This window comes from Hakea prostrata, chromosome 1 (assembly GCF_041222555.1).
Source record: "Hakea prostrata isolate BN-2017 chromosome 1, UWA_Hpros_2, whole genome shotgun sequence".
Taxonomy (NCBI): domain Eukaryota; kingdom Viridiplantae; phylum Streptophyta; class Magnoliopsida; order Proteales; family Proteaceae; genus Hakea; species Hakea prostrata.
The window spans coordinates 13,845,169-13,858,894 of NC_142600.1; the positions used below are offsets into that span (position 1 = coordinate 13,845,169).

Genomic DNA, 13,726 nt, shown 5'->3' on the forward strand with positions numbered 1-13,726 from the left:
ATTGTAAATGTTAAGATGATATACGCATTAATAGATAACATCATGACATGAGATGTATCTATTTCCTAACCTGGCTTTTGATTCTTCATTGTTTCATTCTTTGAGGGGACATACCGTATACTTGCAATTGTATGTCTCTTGACTTCTTAACTAGTAGGTGATTGGGAGTTCAACCAGCAACTGAGCTGGTTGGGAAGAGTTCGCTTGTCAATCCTAGAGAGTAGTGTACAACGTTGTCCTCGTGCACACCCCCCCTCCCCCCACCATACATTCACAGGGGAGGTCCACATTGTTAGTGTTCAAAGGTGACCCCCTTAGAATGGGTTTGTGTGTATGGGGGTGGGAATTAGGGCGAAGTTATACGCCACACTAGGGGGACTTTTTCCGTGGCACTGTTTGGCCATATATTCACCATTCTGTTGAATTTCGAGCCATTTATAGCATTCTGGAAAGAAGAAATATTCTTTGATAAATATAAGAGATGAATTACTTGGATTGAGTACAGCTGAAGTTTAGATAAAAAAACAAGCCAATGGTGTCTCTATCACATGAATTCTGCTCATGTTGGTTTCCTCCGATCAGGTTACCGTTCATTCATTTTTGGTATTCTGTTTTGGCTGTGAAGTTGTGGTTATACATTAGCATTTTTTATATGAGTTGAAAAGTAGGAGACTTCACCGTCATAGCCTTTGGATTGAATTCTTTATTACGGTGTTTTCTTTTGGCACTGAAGAACTTAAGCTAATGAATTTAGGTTTTAGGATATCTGAACAAAAATCTAAACCTTGTTTGATCGTCATAAACATGGTAAGTCTTGGAATAGGAATTCGATACTGCATTTTTTCCACCTGGATTGCAAAATCAATACTGTATGTCCGATTCCATGAATCTAAACAGATAAATTATGTTTGCACTCAACGAGTCATTTTTCCTTTTTTTTTTTTTTTTGGGAGGGGGTGTTTGGATGATTTGGTGAGCGAAGAAAATGGGCTAATGTGCAAATCAAATATTGGTTCAATTGGATGCTCAGCTTGTTACACGGAGGCATGACGCTTGAAGGCAACCTACTATATTTATCTGCAAAACAACAATGAAAATTAAATTTAAACCAGTAACAGCAGGTGCCTTACCTAGTCAAACGAGGCTCCCAAAACTGCAATATCTAGGCATGGTCACAACACGATGCATCCTTATTCTCGTCATAAATAGCTTAATTTATTTGTGAATGAAATGCTAAATTGCCAAAGTTGCGAAACTTAGCCACTTGGCAACGTTGATATGGTACTGTAAAGTTGTATAATCAGCATGTCCAGTTTTTTAATGAAGTGGATGTGAAGAGGATTAGAAATATCAAACTTAGTCAATTCCAAACAAACTAGTTTGGGGCATCAAAGAATCGGATTTTTTCATCTAAGTCTGCTTATCATTTGCTAAGTAATAGCGGAGACCAAAGAATGAACTTTCTTCCTTCATCTTCTAGGGAACATAAATGGGATTTGGTTACTTCGAGAGCCTTGAAGCTTATTTGGGTCTGCAAAACTATTTCAAAGGTGAAATCATTCTTATGGAGGGCATGTGCACAAGGCCTAGTTACGAGAGAAGCAATGAGGGATAGACAATTGAAACTCGACCCCTCCTGCAAAAGATGTTGGAAGTTTGTTGAGTATGTCAATCTTTTTCTTTTAGAGTGTCCTTTTGCAAAGGCAACTTGGTTTGGTAGTGTCTTTTTCTATTATTCTACAGTGGATGAAGTTCCTTTACTGTGTAAATGGCATGAATTTAAGTTCAATAGTAAACAAGAAAAAAGGGAGGTGTTGGTGCGTTGCAGCTTCATTTGTTGGTATCTATGGGTTGCAAGGAATGAGCTTATTTTTAATAAAAGAAAGTGGCAGCTAGAGGATGTTATTGGAAGGGCTCAAGCTGCAGCAATGGGGTTTTTAGAAGCCACAAGGGGACAAATGAATCATCAAGGAGCTGACAGGGAGATTCGGTGGTGCTCGCTTCCTCCACAGATGCAGAATAAGGGAGGTTTTATGATTCACTGTGATGCTTCCTAGGCACAAAGAAACATTGATGGTGGTGTGGGTTACCTAATTTTTTATGACCAAGGATCTATCTTGAAGGCCTTCTCAAAATCCGATGTGTTTGAACATGTTCTTAAGGGAGGGGCTTTGGCGGTGAGAGTTGCTCTTTGGTATGCCCTTCAGAATCATGTATCCAATGTTGCTGTTTACTTTGATTACGAGGAACTAATTCATCTTCTCTGTAGTCAAGTTGCCCTTGAGCTTCCATTAGAAGTTGCCTCCATTGTGGAAGATATTTTGGTGCTATACAAGGATTTTGAATCTTAGTCTTTCTTGTTTTTCTCTAGGGAGGATGATGGAATTGTCCATTCCCTACCCTAAAAAGGCCCTCACTTTGGCAAGAAAGACTTAGTGGTCGTGTTCTACAATGGGCCTCCAGCCTATTTTCTTGTTGTTTACAAATATTAAAAATATATAAAAAAAAAAGGAAGAAGAAAAAGAGAAAGAAAGAAAAATAAGAAGAATTGCATAATCAGATATATGACAAATATAAACTCAATATAATGCTTTCATAAACCGAATAACCATTTGACTCATGAGGCTTGCAGGTTGACAATATTACATGTGGCTTTGATGGTCAGCTCTTGAGAATTCAAAAATTTATCTAGTCCATTTCTGACACCATCCATTTCCTTGTAACATGTGTCCCAATAGCGCATCAAATGGATGAAATCCATTTATAAGTCACATCAAAGAGTTGTGATTAAATTTTAAAAAAATTGGTGTGACTTGTAAATAAATCTCAAGCTTTTAATATGATATTAGAACACATGTCACACATCTACAAGAAATGGATAGGATATTAGTACCTCAGAATTCATGGTGGGATGAGTTCAATTATGTATCAACTTTCTCTAATATTTTTGGGTTTGCGTGTTTGGGCTATTGCTTATGTAGTATCAACTAAAGTGTTCAAAAAGCAGTTCTAAGAAAAAACTACTAACACAAAAGTTAGAATGACATGTAAAGAAAATAAACATAAGACCTTGATAAGCAGCTGTATTAGATGATCAAAAAATGGATCAAAGGGTTGCAGCAGTTCACCTTGAAAAGGGTTAGGTTAATTTTAGAAGAAAAAAAACCCTTCTTTCGTAAAACCCCAAGAAAAGATAAGAATAAAATTGTTTTCTTCATCAACTCAGTAAGGATAATTAAGAGGTTTCCAAAGTCATATATTTTTTTTCACCTTGAAAAGGGTTAGGTTAATTTTAGAAAGAAAAAAACCCTTCTTTCGTAAAACCCCAAGAAAAGATAAGAATAAAATTGTTTTCTTCATCAACTCAGTAAGGATAATTAATGGTTTTCAAAGTCACTCAGGGAGATCAATGTCGTAGTCCACTTGTACTTTAAATAAGATATTGGAATTCCAATCACCTTTGAAATTGTTGGATTTTGATAGTGGTAATTCTTTTTCATGACCATATATAATGGGGATCAATAAACTTTGGGCTATCTTTTTAAATGAATAGTTGCATTTAACTGATGTTTACATGGACAAATCCAAGAAAGTTTGCATCGCAGACAACAAGGCACCTGTGCGGATGGAGATGTAACAGCTGTCAACCTGGTCTTTCAATGGTTAAGATTAACACCCAAAAATTTTTAAGTTTTGAAAATTACATTTATCAACCGTGCAAATTTTAAATTCACAAAATGAGACCAAGTTTCTTTTGAAGACAGAAGCGACGTTGGAAATAGTAAAGAAGTAAAGCGGATGTTTCTCGTACATTCCTGAAATACAAACTTTTTATTTGTATTGATATCATTACCATAAAGTTTTTATTTGATATTTAAAAAGCTCTACGTGCAATAGGAATTCGTTTCTTAGCCGAACTTTAGAGTCACGGCAGTATGGACATTTATAAAGTTCATCAATACGCGAGACTTCATAAATTCCTGTAAAAAATTAACAGTTATGTTACCATCAAAATAAAAAACAAATCAAAATAAACAAGACGTTGAAGACTATAACCTGATAGAACTTCAATAACAGGAGTCTTGCCCTTTCTTCGGTAGAGTACCTCTCCATTATTTAAAATTTGCAAAAAGCTGAAAAAGAAAAAAAGAGAAAACAATAGAATAAGGATACCAAGAAAGAGAGTGACGGTGCCGAAATATCGAAACTGAAAAGTAGGGAGGACGAGTTCAGCTACAGGAACTGAAACGAATGAAAGAAAGCACTAACAAAACGTTTAAGGAACTGAAACAAGAGATATCCAGAAAAATTAAAGCATTACAAAAATAGTCAGTTCTTGCAAGTTAGTGATTTAAGTGTAAAAAGAAATAGGAAACAACAGAGAAACGATAACAGACCAGTCGAAGGATTTTCCGCTAGAAAGAAACAATGTTGAAAACTGAAAAAAATACAGACAAAAAGTTCAGCTACAGGAACTGAAATGAAGAAATCAGGTTAGTTCTTGAGAAGACAAAGAATCGAGATGCCAGAAAAAATAAAAAACACAACGAATAAATGGAAATCGAAGAGAGATCATTTCTAAGTGTCTTTGATGGGTTTCTGAGTGCATTAATAAAATTGGTAAGATAAAAAAAAAAAGAGAAAGATTAAAGGAATTGAATAAACGATTACTCTGGATTATTAAAATACCATTTTCATCCTTTAGTCTGAGACTATTTGCTGTTTTGCACTGCCCTTAAAATCTAATCTTACCTCTGACTTCATCTCTGTCATATCAGATTTTTGGAAATCATTTTTTCGGGTGCCAATGAAAGTCTCTTAGGGTAAGGGCAACAATATCAAAAGGCATAATTTTCAAATAAAGATCTTAGCCATCTTAATGTGCAATCTAGACGATCAACATTCATATATTAACTGAAGAAACACTTCTATTATAAATATGTAATGTATATAACTCAATAGGAGAATTCAATTAATCTTGTTCTAATTTTTTTAAACAAAAATAGAATATCAATAAACACTAAAAAAATCTTCTTGTTAGATTAACTTAATACCACAACAATTCCAATACAACTATGCTCCATAATTGCAAAATATAACTTTATTCGACTAATTCTAATATGATAATATTCAAAATTATTGTTCATAATAAAAAGAACATGTCAATAAGCACTTAATATGTATATTGAAATATATGAAATTTTGTAATTGAAGGAGTTGGATAATCATGCAACTCATTGAAAATAAATAATATAATTTTGTTCATATTGTTACGAAATTAGAAATAAAATTTACCTTAGATTTTCTTTTCATAGGTTAGTAGTATTTCAATTGCCTCCAATATATCAAACTTATTATTCGAAAAAGATGAATTGTCATTGTATTAAACTATAACTAAATACATAGAATAATTATAAATAATAGCGATGAACATTCTGATTATCTATGCGGATTTTGGTATGATTATTTATCATTCTCAATCATGCATAATGTATTTACTAAAAAAAAAAAAATTCAAAAAACAAGAAAAAAATCATGCATAACGCACAAACAAAGTAGTTTTAAACTACTTGAAAAAAAAAAAATGAAGTACTCTTAGAAGACTTTACGTGCTTAGCATTTTTAATAAACATTTATTTGTCACAATAATAGTTTGAAATACTATTTGTCTTGTTTACTGAAAAGGAAAAAATAAATACTATTTGTCTTCGTAATAGATCTAACAACCTTACGACTAATGGTCACTTTACTTTGGATGAGTTTATTTGGTTGAAAGCTGACCCAACATAATCTTGACAAGTTTTATCAAATATTCGAACTGCATGCTAGAGTATAATGAGATCTCTTAGTAATTTTGTGTACAAATATAAAAATTAATTAATTATCTTCTTCTTCTTTTTTTTTTTTTTTAGAAATTAATTACCATAACATATATTTGAGATATATTATTCTCTCCTCTGATTTTTTTCTATACCCTCTTATACGGCTACTCGTGCATATGCACGTGGAAGTTCACTGGTTTGTCGTGAAAATAACTATTACTTCTCTTTCAACAATGATATTTCAAATTGGTCAAATTATCTTTCAGTTTTTATCCCTTTAATCAGTTGTACTATATCTACCAAAAAACAATGAAAATCATAGTGTGTACAAGCATTCTCTCAACAAAACTGTTGGAGTAAAGTTGTATGGGAAAATTATGTAATAGTTCCCATCTCCTATTATAAAAAAAAGCTCCATATTCAAAAATAAAAGTTGTATGGAAAAATTGCCACCCCTGACTTTACTTACATTGGATTAAACCTTTAAATGGTTAAAGTAATTTCTTCTCTTTTAATATATTACTTGTTTTATCAACGCAGAGGTGTTCTAGTGGTTGAAATCAACACCTCTTAGTGAAGAGGTCGTGAGTTTGACTCTCGCTGAGGCAATATTAATATCACATCCCTCGGCTTAATAAAACCCCTTTGTACCAAAAAAAAAAAATTTTTACTTGTTTTCCTCTATCAGCTGATAGATAGATTTGCCTTAGATTTCCTAGTTAAGAAAATACCATAAGTACTACTTAATCTCATTCAAATGTCGATCCGGCCTGTTTTACAATACTACACAAGCAAAGATTAATGGATACTTATCAGATACATTGCAAACAATAGAGGTGTTTTAGCGTTTGAGGAGTCCATTATATCTGGTACTTGATCAAGATTCTGATAAATGTCCAAAAATGGCGTGCAACAGTTTTTTTTTATTCACTCTAAACCGATAGTTTTATATTAGGGGGTGGGAGACTATTAAATCTACTATCAAAAACAATCAAATCCAAAACCTATTCATTAGGAACCGGAGTACATTGGACAAGCAACAGTTATTTATATGCATATCTAACACTTGATTTTCTGGTTGAACAAGTTGATCTCGCAAAGAGTATTATAGCAGCAATTGGTTTATAATATTAATTTGTTTTATTAACAAGTACACTGCAACTGTTATTAAACAACAATATATTTATATGGTGCAAGTATTTGCTCCTTACCTGTTTACCCAAAAAAAATATACTGACACATTACCTCAATAAAAATTCACCGATTCCAAATCTTTTTATATTTGATTATTAGATGGACTTGAAGCAAAAATGACATGTAAAATGCATCATATTTTACATCATACCCAAATATGATTAGAATTTCGAGTTCGGTTACTTCCGAAATATGAAAATGGATGGAAGGAAGAAAAGAAAAAAAAAAAAAAAGCGAACTCACGTTGGAAAATATTCTTCATAACCATCTGCCAAGAAGCATTTTCAGTTTGATATTGAAAATTTGCTTTCCTATGGGAATCAATACCACCAAGTGCTAGGCACGATTAAAATCCATTCCTCAGAAGGGGTCATTAAGATCATTAACTGAAGCGGTGTACCTCAATAAGAGCTGTTGACTAAAAAATGCTACTCTGAACTCTCTCGAGTTCCTGAAGAATGGAAGAATTTAATTGTTTTCACCTAGTGTACTTACAAACGATAATACAGAATAAACTGCCATTTCACATCATCAAAGAATGAATTTCAGTTAGAGACTATGATACATAACTACGTTACAAAAATGGGCTTAGCAGAGGTGAAATTGAGTATAAGCTCCTCAAAGAAGGAAAGAAGAATCTGCACAACGGTGATAAATTCATGGCTTGCGATGCAAAAACCAACGATTAGCTGTTGAACTCTTTGGAGAATGAAGACATAGAGAAGGTAAGTATATACATCGGGATGCAATCATCAGAAGATCCAGTGCAACAGCTACAGTTGGTTCCATATTGCAAGCTGGTACTATTACTTTTGCTTGTTTCAGAGGCACAGGGCTATATACTGTTGTTGGACTCTTGCCTAACTCAGACATTAGCGCATCAAACTTGCATTAAGTTTGAAATAAATTAATTTGTAGAATCCACAGAACACATTCATGGAGAAGCTGAAATTTTTGATGAATAGCTATGTTCAGGAAAACCTGCATTTTTCTATGAAACTCAGATGCATCTTCATTACACCTGAATGAGCTGCCACAGGTGCATTGCTCTGCTAGATGTGCAGCTTTCATCAGCCTACACTTGAGGCACACAAGGTCCTGGATATGGTACAGCCGTTCTCTCTGACGGACAATCTGAAGAAGAGCGTTCTCCATTGCCTCGTGATCATAAGGCTGTCCACACTGTGGCACAGCACAACGCAACTCTTGTGCAAGTAAAACTGAGTCACGGCATAGATCTAGGTCTCTGCAATCATTGCAATAGCTGCAAAAGCACAATCACAAATCATCAGCTAACCAGGAAACATCAATAGTAACCACTAAATTCAGAAGAAAATTAATGATTTGACTGAAAAGAAATCAATGAACCTGAGTTTCCACCTAGAATTGATGAGGTCAATGAAGTACAAAAAAGACATAAAACTCATTAAGTGGGCGGGTTTAGTCCCATAGTGTGTCCATGTGGTGTATGTTGTGCATATCTTCCATTCTACGATCCTTAAAGCTGGTTAACATTTTAGGATTGGTGTGGTTTGTGTGAGTGATTACACTTTTATTAAAAGAATAATAATAATAATACTAGTAATAATAATAATAATAATAATAATAATAATAATAAATGCACCGTGCTCTGGCTGGTGGAAATAGTCTCACATCAGGTGTGCGCTTATGGTGCATGTTGTGTATATTGCAATTAAGGTCCCAAAAGTCAGTTGACCTTTTAGCAGGATTGGTGTGCTTTGTGTGATACACTTTCATCAGGAAACTCCTACCATGGAAAAAGGTAAAGGCTACACTTCACCACTTCTTTAGCCATGGCGAAGGCTTATGCTTACTATCTCCACACAAAACATCAGCAGGGCAATGTGGAAGATGAAGTGCACTTTAGAATGCATAGCAAAGCATAGGAGGAATCACACCACCCAAATTCTTTCTTCCCACCGAAAAAAGGGGAAATTTTAAGTGCCACCCCGAATTACCCCCTAAAATTAATGCCACCACCTAAGTTATCCAATTTATCAGTCACATCCCCTATAGGGTGATAATATATCAAAGACACCCCTGCCATTAGGAAACCACAGTTAAGTGCTGATGTAAACAAATTAAATACTTCAAAAGGACAAGAATAAACTTAGATGAAAAACCCTACACTCGACTTGTTTCTTCGTCTCCCTCTACTGTCTGCGACTTCTTTCTCTCCCAATCATAAATCCTGATAAAGGTCAGGAGATATGGTTCATGGATACTGTTTTTAAACTTATAATGTAGGGGTAATATTGAAAATAAACATATAAAAACTAATGGGAGACTAACAGTACTAGTAATAGGGGGTTTGACTGATAAGTTGGGAAACTTAGGGGGTGGCATTAAGCCATTGAATATTAGGCATAACTCAGGGGGTGGGACTGAACCCCCCCCCCCCCCCCCCCCCCAAAAAAAAAAAAAAAAAAAAAAAAAAAGAAAAAAAAAAAAGAAAACCCTCAACAGTATAAAGGGTACATAAAACAGAGTTCTGTCCCAACATCAATAAATTTCAATAGCTCATTTCTTTGAGTTTCATGCTTTTAGTCTCTGCAAATGCCATCTCTCAAGCTTTTTGAAAATCTCAGGTGGGATATGAACACTTTTGCCTGCCTCTGCAACTTGAACTCCTTTGCACAGACATTACTAGAGTAGGAAAGGACACTTAAAAAAGCAAAATCATAAGGAATTCCCCCGAATCATTGATTTTTGATCCAATAAGCAGTAGAAATTTCCCACAAACTGTAATACTTTTGGGGTTTCTGATTCAAGACTTGATCCAAGATGTAAGATTCAATAATATCTGTCTGTTTATGAAATACTGGCTAAAATAAAGACAAAAGATGAATAATGGGTGACTCCAAAATGGGAAACAGGAGCCCAATCCCAACAGGGGTTGGGCTATTCACCTGATCTGATTCCAGTTCCTCAGATGATTCCACTTGTAGTCAATCAACTCTGATGGATCCGAATAAGCTATTCCCTCTAAAATGGGCCTTACCCTCAAATCCATTGCTGTGCAACTACAAGAAATTATACTACATCTGCAAGCCTCCCTTTTATCTTTCTAAATTGCAACAAAAGTACCTTTTCTACATGAACACACTACAGATACCTGCTATGACTATTTTACCTGCAAATAACATTTGGCAGTGTAAAGGATAGGCAGGGATCACGAAACTCTGCTTCTGGGGCAAATTCCCTCACCCGGACATACTTTAACAAATTCTTCCTCATCACCTGTGGAAGGAGAATGTAAGCCATCAATCCTATTAACCAATTATAAGGAACTATCTGAAGAAAAACACAAAGAAACCATAAACTATCTTAGATTTCTAACTTCCATATACATTAAACCTTTTTTCTTTTTTTTTTAGTATAATGTCAGTCTTAAAATGGGGGCCTTGGCACAATGGTCGCAGACCATTATTGTAGCCTGAGGTCAAGGTATCAAAACAGCCTCTCAGCAACAATTGCTAGGGTAAGGCTGTGTAGGAAAATTGCCAACCAACCTCCCCATCCCGCTGAGCGACTCTACTAGTGCAGAAGCCTTCAGCCAGGTTCACCCTTTTTTAATGTCAGTCTTAAAAATATTAACTATAATAACAAAATTTCAGAAGCCACTGAACTATCAGAGGTCCAATATTGGGAAGGTCCATGTAAATGCCCACCCAAGATAATAGGCAACTTCTACATTGGGCACCTAGGTGTGGGACTCCCTATCTCTTTGACCTGCAATGATTTCATATTGGCCACGTGCAAAGGATGGAATAAAAAAATAATAATAATACAAGCTCTTATGATGTTTGGTTAACCAAATAAATTTTATTCTCAAGCCGTTGAAAATTGTTCTAGGATAGCTTTATTAGAAAAATAAAAATTTTTGAGGAATACACCAACAGAGCCAGCTAGAACCAAATTTAGAGAAGAGGATATCTACGATTCTATTAGGTCCATAAACAGATAGAAGGGTATTCTACTATTCTCTTATAATGCAGCATATATTTGGAATTGTGATTAATACCAGAATATCATGCTGAATATTTTGGTCTAGAGCAAGGACAGCACAGACATGCTTAATGAACTCCAATGCTGCATCCCCCTTGTGTACTTTAGAACCAGCAATGCGAGGGCTTCTGTAAGACGTATCATCATTCTCAGATTTGTTCAGTCCCTTGACATGGAGGACAATGTCCCGGACAATTCTTAGAAGCTTGTCTGTGAAGTAAGAACTGATCTGTTGCAAATGAAAGATGACATAAATCTAACACAACCATGGAGTCAAGAACTTGCATTACATACATCTTTCAATAATAACTTTGTAAGGACCTGATCTTTAAGGAATTCTGTCATATGTAATTCAAGAGTTTCAGCAGTAGCAATGGTGATGGATGGAGTGCATTGGTTTCCATCCACCAAAGATGCTCTGTTGTCAGTTAATTTTTGTGCAAACTTCCATGGTTTGTACATAAATTCAGAGACAATCAAAACAAAATGATCCTGCCACACAGAAAAAAAAAAGAAGTTCAAACTTTTAGAACTTGATGGAAGAATATCATTGATGACACTATTAGTTAAGTAGGAAATCCCAGCTCCCAATGGAACTGTTACCATCCAGAAACTACAAAACTACTAAATTGATAATCTCACAGAAGTAGGCTGAGAAGTAGACCCTACCTGAGTCTCCTTGGGCAAGTACTCAGCAATATTCCAGCTGGATACAATTTCCACTTGGCAGTCATCCTCTTCAGCTTCACTAGGTGGCTTAGAAATATTGACAGAATTTCCACCATTGGATTTGGCCTGGATTCCACCATAATTATACTGCCACATAAAAGAAAGTTAAAAGGGTTAATTTTCAGTACATATAAGAACTCTCCAGTGTGTCCCAGCTGCATAAGGGACACTGAAAATGGTTTATTAGCTCTATCTGCCAGAATACAAATTTAAATTTGTAACAGGTTCTTTGAATGGTCAACAGAGGAAGCCTTTGCTCTGTGGTGCACCTAACTGTGCCATGTACAGTGTCCAACCAGTTGGCAGATAATGATGCAGTGCATGAGTTGGCCACTTCCGAAAATTCAGAACCAAATTCAATAATTTAGCCCCATGTATTGACCTTTTCTCTAGTATTTTAAGCTGCTCATTAGTTTTCAACAAATTTTCAAATGAATCATTTTATCAGTGGATTTTCAAATATATATCATTCACATGACAAGCTTCAGTTTGGCTGAAACTGATACGCAAGCAAGGAATATGGGCAGCATCTGATATGCCATGTGGAAGACATTAGGCCATACAGGAACTCCTTGAAAGGACTGTGCAGGACATTTTTCTTGGATAAGATTCCACTCACAAGATTAGGCTGCCTACATAGACATATAAGAGGAGTCTCTGATGCAGTTAAAGGACGAAGTACTGTTCACAAGAACTTTTTGAGAGTTGCATAGAAGGCAGCTTGGTTTTTCAATTTGATACTTGGGACTCCAGGTATTGTTGGTTCTGACATTTATTTCCTTAGGCATCGCAGCGCCCCTTATCTTCTAATCACGTCTGAATCCTTCATTTGGAATGTTAGGGGTCCAAATTACCTAGCCAAAAAGGTGGATGAAAGCTGCCCTAGAATCCTCCAAGCAAGGTTGTCAAGGTGGCAATAAGGCAACCAAAGCGGTTGGGTCAAGTTTTTTCAATACAACTACTTTTAAACTACTTTTTAATACAACTCCTTTCTATAATAAGTTAAAAAAACATTCAATAGTCACATTCATCCAAAAAAGAAAGCATTCAATAATCATAATTATGAAAAATTATCCAAAAAAAAGAACACAAACATAAGTTCATCATAAGATTCAGACTATGTACTAACAGGGCGAACACGATAAATTAATAGATCTTAGTATTCCGATTTCCAAGTCATTGTCCATTAAATGATTCATTGATTCTCGATGTTGAGTATGGCTCATGCTTCACATGTTGTTGCCGATAAGCACGGGGTCCGGGGAGGCCACCTTGGTAGGGGTGTGGGGGCAGCGCCCCCGGAGCTTGTAGAGGTCCTATGTCACTTTGGGCCTTGGAATTCCTTTGCAATTTGGGACTCGATTCCAAAATGACTAAGCTATTAAATTTATATATGGTTTTGTAGAATAAATTTTGATTTAAAAGAAAATTATGAAAAAAAATATTATGTACAAAAATGTCAAAAAAGCGGTTGCTATAGCGTCTAGGCGGTAATAAGGTGCACAAGGCGAAAAAAGCAACGCGTCAATTAAGCAATTCAAAACAAAGCGGTTGAAAAACACTTTGCTGCCTAGGCGGACACTTTGACAACACTGCCTCCAAGTCTTCCTTTTGTGCCCTTCTTGAGATGCAGGTCTTTAGAACAATGCCGGTTGTATTTTTTCTAGTATAGCCCCTGCTTGGTCCTTTGTAATAATTACGACCACTCCCCAAGTGGTCGTATCTTGATTTCTCTAGGACCCCCTTAAATCCAAATATCCTCTTTCTTCTCCACTTCCAAAATCCTTCCTCTCCATCTCTCGTTTGATACTTCGTCAACTAGTTTTTCTCTCCATTATTTATGCTTTCAATTAGCCAGTTGACTGCATCCCTCCGTGGGCTGATTTATCAACCATTGGCTACTCTATCAATGCTCCTAAGGGATTGGTTGATATTTCAATGTTAGCTAAGAG

At 35.5% G+C, this 13,726-nt stretch overlaps 1 protein-coding gene across 3 annotated transcripts in view; it reads right to left on the reverse strand.

The window, feature by feature from the left end:
• Nucleotides 1–7,318: 7,318 nt before the first annotated feature.
• Nucleotides 7,319–13,726, reverse strand: part of LOC149027673 (DNA polymerase epsilon catalytic subunit A-like) — a 73,887-nt gene continuing 67,479 nt past the window's right edge. For all 3 annotated transcript variants that reach the window (XM_089164741.1, XM_089164750.1, XM_089164735.1), the window contains exons 45-49: nucleotides 11,715–11,861; nucleotides 11,367–11,537; nucleotides 11,062–11,274; nucleotides 10,171–10,277; nucleotides 7,319–8,280 (exon numbers count right to left, since the gene is read on the reverse strand). In XM_089164741.1, the coding sequence (XP_089020867.1) occupies nucleotides 7,908–8,280; nucleotides 10,171–10,277; nucleotides 11,062–11,274; nucleotides 11,367–11,537; nucleotides 11,715–11,861 (1,011 nt within the window). In that variant the 3' untranslated portion in view covers nucleotides 7,319–7,907. The remainder of the gene's footprint in view (nucleotides 8,281–10,170; nucleotides 10,278–11,061; nucleotides 11,275–11,366; nucleotides 11,538–11,714; nucleotides 11,862–13,726) is intronic.